At 37.0% G+C, this 16,636-nt stretch overlaps 1 protein-coding gene across 8 annotated transcripts in view; it reads left to right on the top strand.

Moving 5' to 3' along the window:
* Positions 1–11,590, top strand: part of LOC141400057 (uncharacterized) — a 55,687-nt gene extending 44,097 nt beyond the window's left edge. For 4 of the 8 annotated variants that reach the window (XM_073979465.1, XM_073979464.1, XM_073979466.1 and 1 more), the window contains 6 exons: positions 398–1,180; positions 9,995–10,520; positions 10,582–10,659; positions 10,814–10,993; positions 11,062–11,211; positions 11,278–11,590. In XM_073979465.1, coding sequence (XP_073835566.1) covers positions 398–1,180; positions 9,995–10,520; positions 10,582–10,659; positions 10,814–10,993; positions 11,062–11,211; positions 11,278–11,474 — 1,914 coding nt within the window. In that variant the 3' untranslated portion in view covers positions 11,475–11,590. The remainder of the gene's footprint in view (positions 1–397; positions 1,181–9,994; positions 10,521–10,581; positions 10,660–10,813; positions 10,994–11,061; positions 11,212–11,277) is intronic. The other 4 variants (XM_073979469.1, XM_073979470.1, XM_073979468.1 and 1 more) reach the window with 1 other exon arrangement.
* The last annotated feature ends 5,046 nt before the right edge of the window (positions 11,591–16,636 follow it).

Genomic DNA, 16,636 nt, shown 5'->3' on the forward strand with positions numbered 1-16,636 from the left:
CACAACACATCGTCCCCGAATAATAAGTTTTGGACAATTTTAAAGAAAATACAAACAAACACCTTTCAAATGCGATTTTTTTCAATTGCGATAGTAATTAATTTTTAAATTAAAATATTAAAAATGTTTGTATTTTGGCAACTATGTGGAAAACTCCAAATTAAATTCACGGATTTTAGTTTTTATAATTATGTTTTTTTATCCTTTATTATGATGAGTATTTTGTTTTCATTGGAGTAGTTTAACAACCTTTCCTTATTAATTTTAAGCTATTATTATTTTAAATTTAAATGTAGTATACAGCCCTAAGATTGAAAGACTGGGCAATATAAAATAGAAATAAATTGAAAAATTGAAATTAACCTTAAATTAAAAATATACATTTCATATTTCAAAGGATTTCGAAAGCAATGTCGCATCTAATGAAAGCGAGAGTAAAGCATTAAATGGCAAAAGTGGTCTTGTTGGAGAATCTTTGGAAGATTTAGTAAAAACTCACGATGACGATGCACTAGACTTTGAGGCTGAAGAAGGTGAATGCAATGATGTCAGTAAAGATGATGATAAACCCGAAGAAAAAAACAACGAACAAAGCGAAAACGTTCCTTCTTCTCCCAAAGCCAAGCGAAGTGTTGATAACGAAGATCTAGAAGAAGGTGAGGTTTCTGATGAGGATGAGAAACGGCCGGAAGAAACTGAGCCGAAACCGGTTTGCAGATTTTACACTAGAGGGCAATGTACTTGGGGAATGAGTTGCCGTTTCCTTCATCCTGGAGTAACGGACAAGGGCAATTACACAATGTTTGACCTTGTCAGGCCTGTACCATTACTTCAGGGAGGTACAGGCGGAAGTAGACCTGCAGGTTATAACATGCATGCATCTGATTACCATGACTATCGAACCGAACGTCCCACATTACATCATCGAAATGCTATTCCTCACGTTGCAAATGTGTATGCACCAGCACATGAAACTCGGCCAATAGCAGCAGATGGCCCTGTTGTAGTTGAGAGTGCATGGGAACGTGGTCTACGTACTGCAAAAGAAATGATGAGAAAGGCCAATAAAAGGAAAGAGCAAGATATGGACTTTGAAGACAAGAAAATGCATTTGACGTTATCACCAGATGAATTAGAGAAGGATCCTTACTATGCAAAAGATCGATTATCACCAGCTGAGGTAAGTTAGTATTAGCACAGATCGTACATATTACATACAATGCTGCTCAAAACATCTGCATTTAAAAGAAACAAGAACATCTTTGTGTTTATTTCAGCTTGAGTCCATATTTTGTTGTAATTCAATTGTTTGAATAACAACAAAATATTTTAAAGTGGATATGAAATAGATTAGTTGCGGGCGAAGGGTAGGGAATACTATAGTTTCAGTTGTCACCAAACAACTTCATCAGTTCCCTTTTTCGCCGACTCTGTATCGATAAACAGGTCAATAAAGCCATCTAGCAAATTAAATAAAATGAGAAATTTGCTGTATGGCCCTAAAGCTGTTTACCCTACAATTTGAGTCGAACTAAAGAATTTCATATCCACCACTGTTTTTATGTCGTCTTTGCTTCGCAAAGAATACGAACATAGTAATGTTGCTTCAATAAGCGGGGGTAAAAACAACAAGAAAGTTGCTTTTTGCATTACGCATTGGTCAACAAGGCCGTGCTGATGCCTATTATTGTTGTTGGCGTTTTTTATTGTTGGACTGCAGAATTTTACATCTTTGTGTTTATTTCAGCTTGAGTCCATATTTTGTTGTAATTCAATTGTTTGAATAACAACAAAATATTTTAAAGTGGATATGAAATTGATTAGTTGCGGGCGAAGGGTAGGGAATACTATAGTTTCAGTTGTCACCAAACAACTTCATCAGTTCCCATTTTCGCCGACTCTGTATCGATAAACAGGTCAATAAAGCCATCTAGCAAATTAAATAAAATGAGAAATTTGCTGTATGGCCCTAAAGCTGTTTACACTACAATTTGAGTCGAACTAAAGAATTTCATATCCACCACTGTTTTTATGTCGTCTTTGCTTCGTCTCTAGAGCATGAATATCCTTCTTAATATGCCTGGGTGTATCGGTGGCCAGCAGATGGTGACTGGGATGGCTTTCACGGTAACACCCGAGTAAATACTGCAACGAAGAATCTTTGCCTCCTCATGTAGATGGTCCACTGTAGATTTGAGGAGGCACCCTTTTGCTGTTCTCAGGGCGGCGTTCTGAGAAATTTGAATCTTATCCCATTGCGTGTCACATAAATTCGGGGACCAAACTAGCGCCGCATAGTTTACCACAGATCGACCTATCGCTTTATACGTGGTCAACAAGGTTTCTTTATCTTTACCCCAAGTGCTGCCGGCCAGCGACTTGAGGACCTTGTTCCTACATTTCAGTTTATCGCAGATAGCTGTGGCATGCGCGGACGACGTGAAAGTGGTGTCGAATGTGACCCCTAGAATTTTGGGGCAGTTTGTGGTCGGAATTCTGCTACCATCAACCCTGATATTTAACTCTCTTCTATTCTGCGCCGTCCATGTGTTGAACAGAGTGGCCGTTGATTTAGTGGCGGATATCTGCATATTCCTCGCGTGGAAAAAGTTGGTAAGATAGATGTCATCAGGGTAGATACCTGATCGTATAATCATCCGCATACGTTACGATCTCAATGCCGTCTAGAGGGGGCGGAATACAGGAAAGGTAGAGGTTAAACAATTCCGGAGATATCACTCCTCCTTGGGGAACTCCCTGTTTCACTCTACGGGGCTTGGATTTCTTGTTCGCGAATTCCACATACGACTGGCGACCACACATATAGTTGATTATCCAACGTTTCAGACTTGGCCAGAGGGTTGTCTGCTCGATGTCCTCGAACAGCGTGGAGTGCTTGACAGTATCAAAGGCTTTTGATAAGTCAAGCGCCACCATCATTGTTCTATCACAACGCCGATCCTGCTTGAGTCCTCGACAAATATGTGTGGAGATGGCGTGCAGCGCTGTTGTTGTTGTAACTGTATTTGTTATTATGTTTGTATGTTCGTTCTTTTGTTCAATCTGGCTCTGATGTAACCACAGATCCACTGGAGTTAGATGAGTAGGGTTGGCTGGGCAGTTGAAAAGGTGTTTTGTGTCGTGCGGGCAGATGTCTTGCACGGCGCAGTCGATTTCCGCCCAATAAGAATTTAGGCGACTGCAATATCCCGAGCGTAGTTGAGCCAACACTTTGCCGTGGCAGCTGACGCTCCTCAGCTGCAATAGATGAGGGATGTATTTCGAGGACTTTATTCACACTATAACTGCTTAAGGCCTTGGCAACTGCATCCGTGTGAATACTATTTAAACCTGCTTGATACGCTTGTTGATCTAGGGGTTCTCTCCTGTATCGTTGGACCTCTCCCTCTAGAGCATGGATATCCTTCCTGATCCGCCTGTATGTGCCGGGCCTACCCACAAGATGGTGATTAGGATGGCTCACACGGTAACATCCAAGCAGGTACTGCAACGAAAGCATCTCATTGTGTTGCTTTACTGGAAGAATCTTTGCTTCCTCATGTAGATGGTCCACTGAAGATTTGAGGAGGCACCCCGTTGCGCGCACGACGTGAAAGTAGTGTCGAATGTGACCCCTAAAATTTTGGGGCAGTTTGTGGTCGGAATTCTGCTACCGTCGACCACGACATTCAATTCTCTTCCAAACTGGGCTGTCCATGTGGTGAACAGAGTGGCTGTTGATTTTGTGGCGGAAATCTGCATATTCCTCGAATGGAAAAAGGTGGTAAGATCGGTTAAATAGTGGTTCAGTCTCTCACAGATGTCATCAGGATAGGTACCCGACGCCAGGATCGTGCAATCATCCGCATACGTTACGATCTCGATGCCGTCTGGAGAGGTAGAGGTTAAGCAGTTCCGGAGATATCACCCCACCTTGGGGAACTCCCTGTTTCACTCTACGGGGTTCGGACTTCTTGTTCCTGAATTCCACGTACGACCAGCGTCCACACATATAATTGACTATCCAACGTTTCAAGCTTGGCCGGAGGGTTGTCTGCTCAATGTCCTCAAACAGCGTGGAGTGCCTGACTGTATCAAAGGCTTTTGATAAGTCAAGCGACACCATCACTGTTCTATCGCACGGCCGTCTCCGGTAGAGTCCTTGACAGATATGTGTGGTAATGGCGTGCAGAGCAGTTGTCGTGCTGTGCTGCTTACGGAATCCATGCTGATGATCGGCAACTTGATAGCTATTTCTGATACTGGGGAGGACTAAGGCCTCAAGGGTCTTTGCTACGGGCGACAAAAGCGAAATCGGCATGTACGATTCACTTTTGCTGGTATCCCTGCCGGGCTTCCGTAGTGGGACCACCCTGCCCATTTTCCAGACTTCGGGAACAATGAGGGTGGACAGCGACAAGTTGAGAACTGTAGTGAGATACTCCACTCCCGGCTAATCCAGCTGTTTCAACATTACCATGGAAATTCCGTCAGGGCCCAACGCTTTGGATGATTTGGCGTTCCTGATGGCATTCGCAAATTGTTATGTTCTTACGGAGGTGGTCGATTGAATGAAAGACGATGTTTAAACATAACAATCAATTCATTTATTGAATAAAACTTTAAGTTGTTTTGTGAGTTGAAATAAAGTATTAATTATGAAGAACAATGAAATATGACGAAATAGTATGTACAGATGAGATGTCTATTAATTGGTGGTTGCAAAGTAACTAACTGACTGTGTACTGACAATGAGTAGAGAGAGATAATAACATAAACTACTGATGCATGCAACACTGCTATGATGCTGCCAGATTGTTGCATTTTATGTGGTAGTACTAGGGTTACCCTAATAGCAACATCATCCAATGTAAACTTGTAGGGAGAAAGTGGTCAAAAATATGTTCAGTGTAAATATCAAGCTAATGCTCTGGTTACAGCTTTGTGCGAAGTTGTTTTAAGAAACCATGAGTGTTGCATTCTCCCCCCTCTATCCCCTTGTTAATACAAATTGTCTTCAACAAAAGTGCCGATTATATTATGATGCTAAAATATGCATGGAGAAATAAAATAATCTCCAAAACAACATAAAAACCAATCAACTTGCCGTCAATTAAGTGGCTTTCGCTTGAGGACTCTGATGGTATGACACCATTGACCCCAAGTGAGAATACGAACCAGCTCTCTTTTGATGTTGTAACTCGCTTCTCGGAAATAAATATGTATCAAATAAATAATGTAATAAATAAGTATGGTAAGATACTGGATTTAGTATTTGTGAATAATACTCTAAATTTTGAAATTTCGAGAATTCATCCTGTATCTATTCCTGAAGATTACCATCATCCCTCACTTTGTATACAGTTGATTTATAACTCCCCAATTTCAACACCACTAATCTCTAGAACATTCAAATCTGTTTTCAACTTTAAGAAAACTAACTTTCAAAAACTGAATCTTCTCATTACTTCCACAGAATGGGCCTCTTTGTTTCGCTGTAATAATCAATTTGACCTTGAACAGGCTGTTAATAAATTTTATGACGTACTGAATAATTTTCTTAATGAATGCGTACCAAAAGTTAGAATAAATTCTTCTAATAAATTGCCGTGGATTACTTCCGAATTGTCCGCTCTAAAAAACTCTAAAAATAGACTTTTCAAAAAATTTAAAAAGTCGGGATCTACTATAGATTATTCTAATTATTCCATTGCCAGATCAAAGTACAACATTGAATCTCACAGGTCATATAAAATGTACATTGATAAAATTAAGATAAATATTAAATCCGATCCAAAATCGTTTTATGATTTTGTTAATTTAAAAAGAAAAAGTACCCGTAGACCTCATTTAATAAAATATAATAATAGTGAATTCGTAGGCGATCGTGATATCGCTGAATGTTTTGCTAATTTCTTTGCTTCAACATATTCGTATAGCAATAGTTTCTTGGATACTCAATATCCATATCAGTTACCTAACATGGATAACCTTAGTATGCCGTTTCTCAGAACTGAAGACATTTCAAAGGGTTTATGCTGCCTTAAACCTATAAAAAGTCCAGGTCCTGATGGCATACCTAGTATAATACTTAAAAATTGCCATAATTCCTTATCTACACCATTAACTTTTCTTTTTAATTATTCCCTGAAATTTGGTTATTTCCCAACATTTTGGAAAAAATCTTACTTGGTACCTCTTCATAAATCTGGCAGCTTATCCGACGTATCCAATTATAGAGGAATTGCAAAACTGAGTGCAATTCCGAAGTTATTTGAAAAACTCATCACGGATGTAATCTCTTACAAAGTACATCATATTTTAAGCCCTTATCAGCATGGTTTCCGCAGTGGCTTATCCACCGTTACGAACCTAGTTCAATATACCTCAAAGGTCATTAAAGGATTTACTCAGCAGAAGCAAACTGACACAATCTATACTGATTTCAGTAAAGCGTTCGATAGAGTCAATCATAAATTATTAATATACAAATTAAACCGAATCGGTTTCAGTAAAATCCTATTATCTTGGATCTCGTCTTACTTGCAAGGCAGGTCACAAGTTGTTTTATTTGAGGATTGTCATTCCAAATCAATAAATGTACCATCAGGTGTTCCTCAAGGGAGTCATCTGGGCCCTGTCTTGTTTTTATTATTTGTTAATGATTTACCGTTGTCAATAAAAAATTCTGAACTACTTATGTATGCAGATGATGTTAAAATTTTTATAACACACAAGTCTGTAGAATATTTACAATTACTGCAGGAGGATTTAAATAGATTCTCCCGGTGGTGCGCTATTAATAACATGGATTTAAATTTAAAGAAATGTAAACATATGTGTTTCTCTAGAACCTCACCTCTAACATATGATTTCCGGATAAATGAATCTACTCTAATATCTGTGGATTCCTTTGTTGATCTAGGTGTCCTATTGGACCCCAAACTAAATTTCAATAATCATATTATAACAATGGTTAATAAAGCAAATGGAGTTTTAGGATTCATTAAGCGTTGGGCAAAGGAATTTTCTGATCCCTATGTCACCAAGCAATTATTTGTCTCACTTGTCAGACCTATACTTGAATATGGTTCTGTTGTATGGGATCCCTATTATTCGAAATATTCTGATAAAATTGAATCTGTGCAAAAACAATTCTTACTTTTTGCTTTAAGAGGCTTTCATTGGAATAGTGATTTCATCTTGCCCTCATATACGAGCAGGCTTAAGTTAATTAGATTACCAACATTAAAAAGTAGACGTGTAATGTTCAATACAATTATGGTACAAAAAATTTTGAATGGCAATATACTTTCAGATTTCCTTATTTCTTCAATCAAAATAAATGTTCCTATTAGATTCAGTAGATATTATCGTTTCTGTAACACTGATTCTCATCGCACTAATTATGCACTAAGCGAACCTGTCTGCAGAATGTGTGATGAATTTAATTCTTTATATTTTATTGTAGATTTTGGTGTAGATATCAATATTATCAAGTCTAGAATAATTTCATATCTTAATACTTAGAATATACCTAACATTATAAAATATACTAGCTGTTAAAGAATTTTCTGTAGCTGGTATTCAATGCCAACTTTTTATCCCGTCATGCTCCGGATCATGACGTGTACGCGATCCCTACGTAATGGGGAGGTCGCCCCCACGGTTCGGAAGGGGTGGGAAAGTGTGGCGTTGGGAACGTTCGAAAAAAAAAAAAAAAAAAAAATTAGCGGGTTAATAGACCTACATTTAAGTCAGAAAATTGGTACAATTTTTAATATAGATTTTTCTTCCTGGAAGACATGTGCCGTCCACGTAAGTCATATTTAGAAGAAGAATTTTTTGACCTTTCCATTGATGCTAATTATGTTAATGTGCGTGGTCAGACAACAGATAATATATCCATAGAAACCATATTCAAGGGCAGATGCTACCTGATAATCCTAAACGCATGACCTACTTTGGACAATTATTCCCGAGGTGGGCGCTGGTGGGCATCATGACTAAAACCTTAGGTCAAATTTATGTATACGATCGAATTGGCATGGTAAAATACACTATGAAAACATACAGCTAAGTGGAATTGAGGCGCTCAGTTCCAAAACGGCCTAACCCACATGCCTAACAAAATCAAACTGACTACAAAGTTTAACTAGAACCTTTTGAAATAATTTCTAAAAAATTTCATATTGCAATATTGCGTTATTGAATGCAATATGGAGTTTCGTTAGTAGTGTTAGGCCGTTTTGGCGCTGAGCGCCTCAACTACACAACAAGTTAAAAGGTCCATGTCATAGCTGCCATTTGTTGTACCAAAATTTGTACATGTTTTTATTTTTGGCCAATAGCTGGAACCATTGTGCATTGGAAGTAAGGGGTCTGAGCTTTTACACTAGAGGGCAGTGTAATTGGGGAATTCCAGTTTCCGTAATGTACATTTTTTAATTTTTTATATGTAATATCCTGTTCTGAGCTATTGCTACTCGGAAACCAAGTAGTTCCTTGCCCGGATGACAATGCTTAAATTACTATCTACCGCTTAGTTATACGTGGATAGTTAGCATCATGGTACAATTAGAAAGGTAGATGCATCGGCGAATTGCTACAACAAAGCAACATTTTTTGTAATGTAACATGGTACAATTACTTAGGTAGATGCCTCAGCCCAGCTGATCGAATCTAAAACGTCAAGAAACTAGAAATTCGCCGTGAAAAATCAAAACAAAAACCATATGATTCGGTAAGTAAGAGATAGCATGTGTTCACTTCACTGTACAAACACAAGCGATAAAAAGAGACAACAAGAAACCATTTGGCGAAAATTTTGACACCAAGAGACCATTTGGCGAAAATTTTGACAGTTTACATTACAAAAAAGTTGCTTTGTTGTAGCAATTCGCCGATGCATCTACCTTTCTTACATGGTACCATGGTACAATTACTTAGGTAGATGCCTCAGCCCAGCTGATCGGATCTAAAACGTCAAAAAACTAGAAATTCGCCGTGAAAAATCAAAACAAAAACCATATGATTCGGTAAGTAAGAGATAGCATGTGTTCACTTCACTGTACAAACACAAGCGATAAAAAGAGACAACAAGAAACCATTTGGCGAAAATTTTGACAGTTTACATTACAAAAAAAGTTGTTTTGTTGTAGCAATTCGCCGATGCATCTACCTTTCTTATTGTACCATGAATTCTATGCATGGTACAATCATGGTACAATTACTTAGGTAGATGCCTCAGCCCAGCTGATCGGATCTAAAACGTCAAAAAACTAGAAATTCGCCGTGAAAAATCAAAACAAAAACCATATGATTCGGTAAGTAAGAGATAGCATGTGTTCACTTCACTGTACAAACACAAGCGATAAAAAGAGACAACAAGAAACCATTTGGCGAAAATTTTGACAGTTTACATTACAAAAAAAGTTGCTTTGTTGTAGCAATTCGCCGATGTTTCTACCTAAGTAATTGTACCATGATTCTATGATTACCGTTATATTATTTTGCTGTTACTTTTTATTACCACCATATTCCATGTTGAAACTGATTTGTATTGTATGGGTTTATTATCTGTATCTCACAGAATGGAAACACACGGGTTTGGAAAAACACTTAGGTGGTAATAGATTATTAGCTGACAATGTTTTTACAATAATTTTCAAAATCATGATTGTTATGCATATATGTTGAAAAATATTTTTATCTGTTTCAACAATTCCATGTATTGTATGTATGTATTTAACAACCATAAAATTTATGTAAAAGTTTACTCGTTTGTGGAAAAAGGTCCAATTGTTAAAATATTACAGAAAAATAAAAGAGCTCTTTGAAACAACTTTTGAGCGGCGTTGTATGTACTCACATCCTTACAAATAATTCTTGAACTTCATTTTCTTCGTGAGGAAGATTTTCTTTGGTCAATCTTAAACCAAACAATATTCAATTAAAACTAGTATAAAATGATTGCAAATCTTCGCATTAACAGGCTATTCGTCATCCTTTGTATCCAGAAGTTGTAAGTGATGTATATGGCCCAAGTGAACGATATGGTCGTGGACCTCCAGCTCCTCATTATGATGATGTGGATCCCTACGGTCGATCGGCGCGATATAGGGAACTTCCTCCGCATCGTATGCCACAATATGAAGATGATAGACGTGTACGTCCCACAAGAGAAGTGATTGTTCAACGAGTTGAACCGGTAGGACGCGGAGATGAGTGGAACGATCCATGGATGAGGTCAAAGTCTCCTGGTGGTAGAGGTTCATCTCGAGATCGCGGCGACAAAAGAAGAAGGGATCGTCGTAGTTACAGCAGCAATTCATCATACTCAAGTTCCAGTAGTTCACAGAGTGATTCCAGTTCAGATTCCAGCCGTTCAATTAGCTCACGCGAACACCGGCGACGTCGTTATGCCAGCAATTCCCATAAATCACCTTCATCGCGCAGAACAGGTGTAAGGTCTTTGAGGTCTCCTTCTCCACTGGCAAGAAGATCTAGACGTACTCCGAGTAAGTTGCTTTTTTTTTGTAATTGTATTTGTTAAATATTTTACATTAAAATTGCATGCAGCAATTGAGGAACTTAAAAATGATCTAACGGAGTTGAAGTCTAATTTAATTAACGAGAAAGACCAGAGCTTTATAAAAGGTATATCTATAAGACATAATATATGTTTTTCTCTTGGCCAAACAGGCGCAGTGTCAGATCACGATTTTAGCTCTTCTTACTTAATCTGTACTGTTTTTACTTTAGTTTATAAAATATTAACATGTGTTTTTCTAATGTTTTCTTCCTTTGCCAGGCTTACATCACTCACCTTCTTCAAAACGACGAACTAACTCGTCTGTGTCTCCAGTATATAATAGAGGTAATGCATATAGTCCTGTTCACAAGAAAAAACGTACTTCGCCAGTCACTAAAAAAAACCATACTGGTCGAACAAAAGTTAGGCGTCGGCATTCATCATCTTCTTCTGACTCTGGTAAGCATAAACATAAAATTACGTTTCTGTAGAAGTCGTCGAATAAATTTAAATTCTTTCATAAAAAGTTTCATCGGAGTCTACTGCATCAGAGTCGGAATCGGACTCAGGTTCTACTTCATCAGGAAGTTCTTCCCGTTCAAGGGATAACTCACCACCTAAACGTTCGCGTACTTCTGAGAAAACCGTTGGAATCGAACGTAAGGTGACCAAAAAGGGTAAGTTTCTAATTCTGTGCTGTCTTATATAAACTTCTAAAAAATATATCTCTTATCCCTTGCTAGTGGATCCACCGAAAAAAAGATCGCCGATTTCAATAGAACTCAAGAAACCTACGGCTGTAGGTGTTTCGGCACTTGCTTCTCCGACACATTCGTCCACATCAGAAAGAGACACGAAAAAATCGAGGCGCGAAGAACTTTTGAAACAATTACGAGCAGTTGAAGACGCAATCGCCAAAAAACGATCAAAGCTTGCGTAAAGAGGAGACGACAGACCAGCCGTAATAAAACTATTCCCAGGAACACCTTTTCTTTGATTTTTCTTTTTCAATCTAAGTGACATTGACAAAATAAAGTTACAATAAGAATAATTAAATTTTTGTGTGTAAAAACAAAATAACAAACATTTCATAGCTCTTTTCAGCATTAGCGACACTATTACCAGCGCTATAATAAATTTAGACTAATTAATATCTTTTAAATTGTATTTTCAGAATGGAAGGAAGTAACAAAGACCTATATGCAGCTAAAAGTATTTATTGTTTGACTTACTGTCCGTCCGTTTATACATGCCTTGTTTTAAATTGTTAGGTATGATCCAAGACACATTAAGTTATACCTATATTCTTTATTTACATTCAAGGAGGAGTAGAGTTTAATATTAAAACAATTTAGAATGTAAAATAAAAGTATATGTGATCATTTTTGTAGTTATTGCAATTTTCAGATTTCGTCAAAGTATTTCATTTGCACACTAATGCTCTGTTCCTGTAATGCAACAGCTAATGCATCAACGTTTTCTGAATTTTAACTTAGTAAAAAATGGGCAATGGCGACATTTTTGAATATAAAGCTTCGCAGTAGTTAAGCACTGTACTAAAGCCGAGCCCAGTTACAACAGTTTCGCCGCTTTCCAACAATCAGTGAGTACAGATGAGTGTAATGTTCATAGCGATCATGAATACTCACGTAGGGAGCTTCTCACGAGTGAGTTTCAGCTCACTTCTCGACCTATCACAAATGACAAGGGAGGATCGAAAACAGTGAAGAAGGGTTCACAAGTTGGAAAATTGAAAATAGTGCCGCATTTTGTGAACCCTTGAAAATATAATTTGTGTTGTGATGTCGTTATTTTATTTACAAATAATTTTGCAATAACTAAATTCGTAATTTTTTTTATAAAAACACTACTTTATTTTAAATTAATATTTATAAAACGAAAAATACTTTTTTTCACTTTAGAAATACTTGGTAATTGATAAAAATATTAAATGTTTGATATGTGGCAACATCTATAACAGCTGTTTTTTTTTTTTTTTTTTTTTTTGACATATGTAAAAATTGTTTAATTACGCCCGACAAAGAAAAAAAGTAAAATTTGCGACATGCGATGCCAATATTTCAATGCAACTTTTGCATTGGTTCAAATAAAGTTGTGAAAGATCCCATCTTCAGCATTTGAAGTAATTTCAAGAATTGTAAATAAATACAATACGTGAAACATCCGATCTTTTCTCCAGCATTAGGACCAATTTTATTAATGCTATATACAATTGAATTAAATTCCTTTCTTTAATATTTAAACCAATTTCATAATGTTATCTTTCTTTTTGTCTTGTTTTTATTTATAATATTTTTATATTTTACCGTGGTATAAGTAAAGAGGTATATTTAAATGAAAACAATCTATAGAACCCTTGTTTTTCCTGAATTCCTAAAACGTCAAAATTAGTAAACACAAAAGCAACAAGTGGTTTTGTTTCATTTTTAAGCATTTTATTAAAAAACGCGAAAAATGAATGAAGTGTCAAGGTTTCTCCACATAATCGAGTTGTGGATATGATAAAATGTGTGTTTCAATGCAAATCTGACGAATTTCTTCCATACAAATGTTCTAAAAACAATTTTAAAAATCATTGAATTCGATTGTTTTTAAAATTGTTTGGCATATTATTCAAACACCACATACACAGTTTGTTTATATTTTTTTGAAGTTTTAGGCATACTCGAATGAAAAAATTTAATGGGTCTATCTTGTATTGCCACTAAACTTGAGTTGCGTTGTCAGTTGTCTGCGCGGCTGAGACGAAATGTTGTACCATTAATGTCAACTCAACTGGGTGGTCGATAAACATGTTATCGATCAGTGTTTTTTCATACTTGTGACCTCTATTCGCCAAAAAAAAAAAAAAAAAAAAAAAAACATTTTAAAAATAATTGCGCTTTGGATAACTCTTTTGTGTATTCTGGACAATTTTTAATATTTTGGCTGAGTTTTCGAGCAAATTTGGAAAACAACCCAAGATTGGAATATAATCTGCCCATTTAATCTTCGGATCATCAAGTTTTATTTGCTGTCCCAAAAAATGATAAGTTCGGTGGAATTATTTTTTGATGATGAAGAAAATGTAAAGGACATTGCATCAATTAGAAGAAATTTGAGGGACAAGTCGAATTCATTGGAATTGCCATCTGCACTGTAAGCTGATGATCATGTGGAAAGATCTGTATAATCAGTAAATTATTTCAGGTTTAATGCGTATTTTGGATTGCCAAAGGATGCCGTAGTTTTCGTTGTGGAAACGTTAAAGGATGACTTCAAAGAAAGTTACAGATCAACAGGAATACCACCACTTTTAAAAGTGTGCGCAGCGTTGCGATTCTTGGAGGACGGAAGTTTCCAAAAGTCCCACGGCAATGATTTCAACAATTTCATGGCTCAATCTACATTGTCGAGAGTATTGAAGGAAGTTGTCCACTTGATAGAGGACAAATTATGCCAAAATTGGATCGTTTCGAAGATGACAGAGGAGGAAAAAAAGCAAAATAAAAACCATTTTTATTCAAAAACGAAATTCCCTGGTGTAGTTGGCTATATAGATGGAGGATGTTCGTCATTTGTACTTAAACTGAACCTACTGTATTTGTCACCAAATTCATTTGCAAAAGATTTGCTGCTGTCCGCTCCAAAGGCGATAAATTCACTTATTGTGATGGACCACCACCAGTGTCGTTGAAGTTTATTTTATTTTGAGGCATTTTCTTTTTCAACTTTGCCACTCTTCAGGTGTTCGTGTTGGAGGTTCATGGCTGTTTAAACTCCGAAATGGACCTCCACGCTTCATCCGCTGTGGCTTTGGTTTCACCAAAACTCCCGAACTCCTCGGCCTAAGTTTGGATTATCACACAGTTTATCAATTAATATTTCGAACTGCTGCTTTGTCGTTATTTTCACCATATTAATACACAAAATTAATGATGCAAAGAATCAATAATTGTTAACAAAATGTTTATTTTTCCTTCTATTTTACTTCTTGTTTCTTCGAAAATGTTCACTGCAACTGAAAATTGGTGGTTGCTGAAAAACAGCCGCTTCGTCAACTGAGATTCGCAACTTCAGTTGAGAGTTGCCATACGTGGATCAATTTTGACAACTGGCAACGCCACTCAACGATAATTGTTATCGATGATCGACCCCTAAATTCATAAAGTAATGGGCCGATTCCGTACAGCGAGGCGAGTCAAGTCGCGTCGTCTATCGTCTCTGTGACAAAATTTAAAAAATGCACTACGTACAGCGATAGAAAATAATCGTCTATAACAAGTTATTTTTATTTTATTTTTATTCGTTAGTAAAAATGTACGGCGACAGCTAATTTGTTGTCGCCGGAAAATGAAAATTTCGGCGACAAAATTTGACGACGTCAGGCGATATTGCCATACGGAATCGAAAAATTGCATTTGGCAACGCGACACGACTCGCCTCGCTGTACGGAATCGGCCCATAAAATACATGGTTTAATAAGAAAGGTTAGCTAAAGCTTTCTGTCAATTTAATTTTCTTCTTTCGACCGTATCATGGTTTAATAAAAAAGGTTAGCCAAAGCTTTATGTCAATTTAGGGTCGATCATCGATAACAATTATCGTTGAGTGGCGTTGCCAGTTGTCAAAATTGATCCACGTATGGCAACTCTCAACTGAAGTTGCGAATCTCAGTTGACGGAGCGTCTGTTTTTCAGCAACCACCAATTTTCAGTTACAGTGAACATTTTCGAAGAAACAAGAAGTAAAATAGAAGGAAAAAATAAACATTTTGTTAACAATTATTGATTCTTTGCATCATTAATAAATTTTGTGTATCAATATGGTGAAAAGCAGCAAAGCAGCAGTTCGAAATATTAATTGATAAACTGAGTGAAAATCCAAACTTAGCCCGTGGAGTTCGGGAAGCGTGGAGGTCCATTTCGGGCAGTTTAAACAGCCATGAACCTCCAACACGAACACCTGAAGAGTGGCAGAGTCTGAATTCACTTTAAAGCAAAGTTGAAAAAGAAAACGCCTCAAAATAAAATAAACTTCAACGACACTGGTGGTGGTTCATCACAATAAGTGAATTTATCGCCTTTGGAGCGGACAGCAGCAAATCTTTTGCAAATGAATTTGGTGACAAATACAGTAGGTTCAGTTTAAGTACAAATGACGAACATCCTCCATCTATAAAGCCAACTACACCAGGGAATTTCATTTTTGAATAAAAATGGTTTTTATTTTGCCTTTTTCCTCCTCTGTCAACTTCGAAACGATCCAATTTTGGCACAATTTGTCTTCTATCAAGTGGACAACTTCCTTCAATACTCTCGACAATGTAGATTGAGCCATGCAATTGTTGAAATCATTGCCATGGGACTTTTGGAAACTTCCGTCCTCCAAGAATCGCAACGCTGCGCACTATTTTAAAAGTGGGGGTATTGCTGTTGATCTGTAACTTACTTTGAAGTCATCCTTTAACGTTTCCACAACGTAAACTACGGCATCCTTTGGCAATCGAAAATACGCCTTAAACCTGAAATAATTTACTGATTATACAGATCTTTCCACATGATCATCGGCTTACAGTGCAGATGGCAATTCCAATGGATTCGACTTGTCCCTCAAATTTCTTCTAATAGATGCAATGTCCTGTACATTTTCTTCATCATCAAAAAATGATTCCACCGAACTTATCATTTTTTGGGACAGCAAATAAAACTTGACGATCCGAAGATTCAATGGGCAGGTTATATTCCAATCTTGGGTTGTTTTCCAAATTTGCTCGAAAACTCAGCCAAAATATTAAAATATTGTCCAGAATACACAAAAGAGTTATCCAAAGCGCAATTATTTTTAAAATGTTTTTTTTTTTTTTTTTGGCGAATAGAGTTCTCAAGTTTGAAAAAACACTGGTCGATAAACAGACCACCCAGTTGAGTTGACATTAATGGTACAACATTTCGTCTCAGTCGCGCAGACAACTGACAACGCAACTCAAGTTTAGTTGCAATACAAGATAGACCCATTAATCCTTCATATTTTGACTCTTTGTTCGTGGCATATGACATGACAAAAAGTTAGTGATGTCATGCCAAGTTGGGTTAAGATACC

The sequence above is a fragment of the Musca autumnalis genome, unplaced genomic scaffold (genome assembly GCF_047663935.1).
Source record: "Musca autumnalis isolate F117 unplaced genomic scaffold, ASM4766393v1 scaffold_3, whole genome shotgun sequence".
NCBI classification, from domain to species: domain Eukaryota; kingdom Metazoa; phylum Arthropoda; class Insecta; order Diptera; family Muscidae; genus Musca; species Musca autumnalis.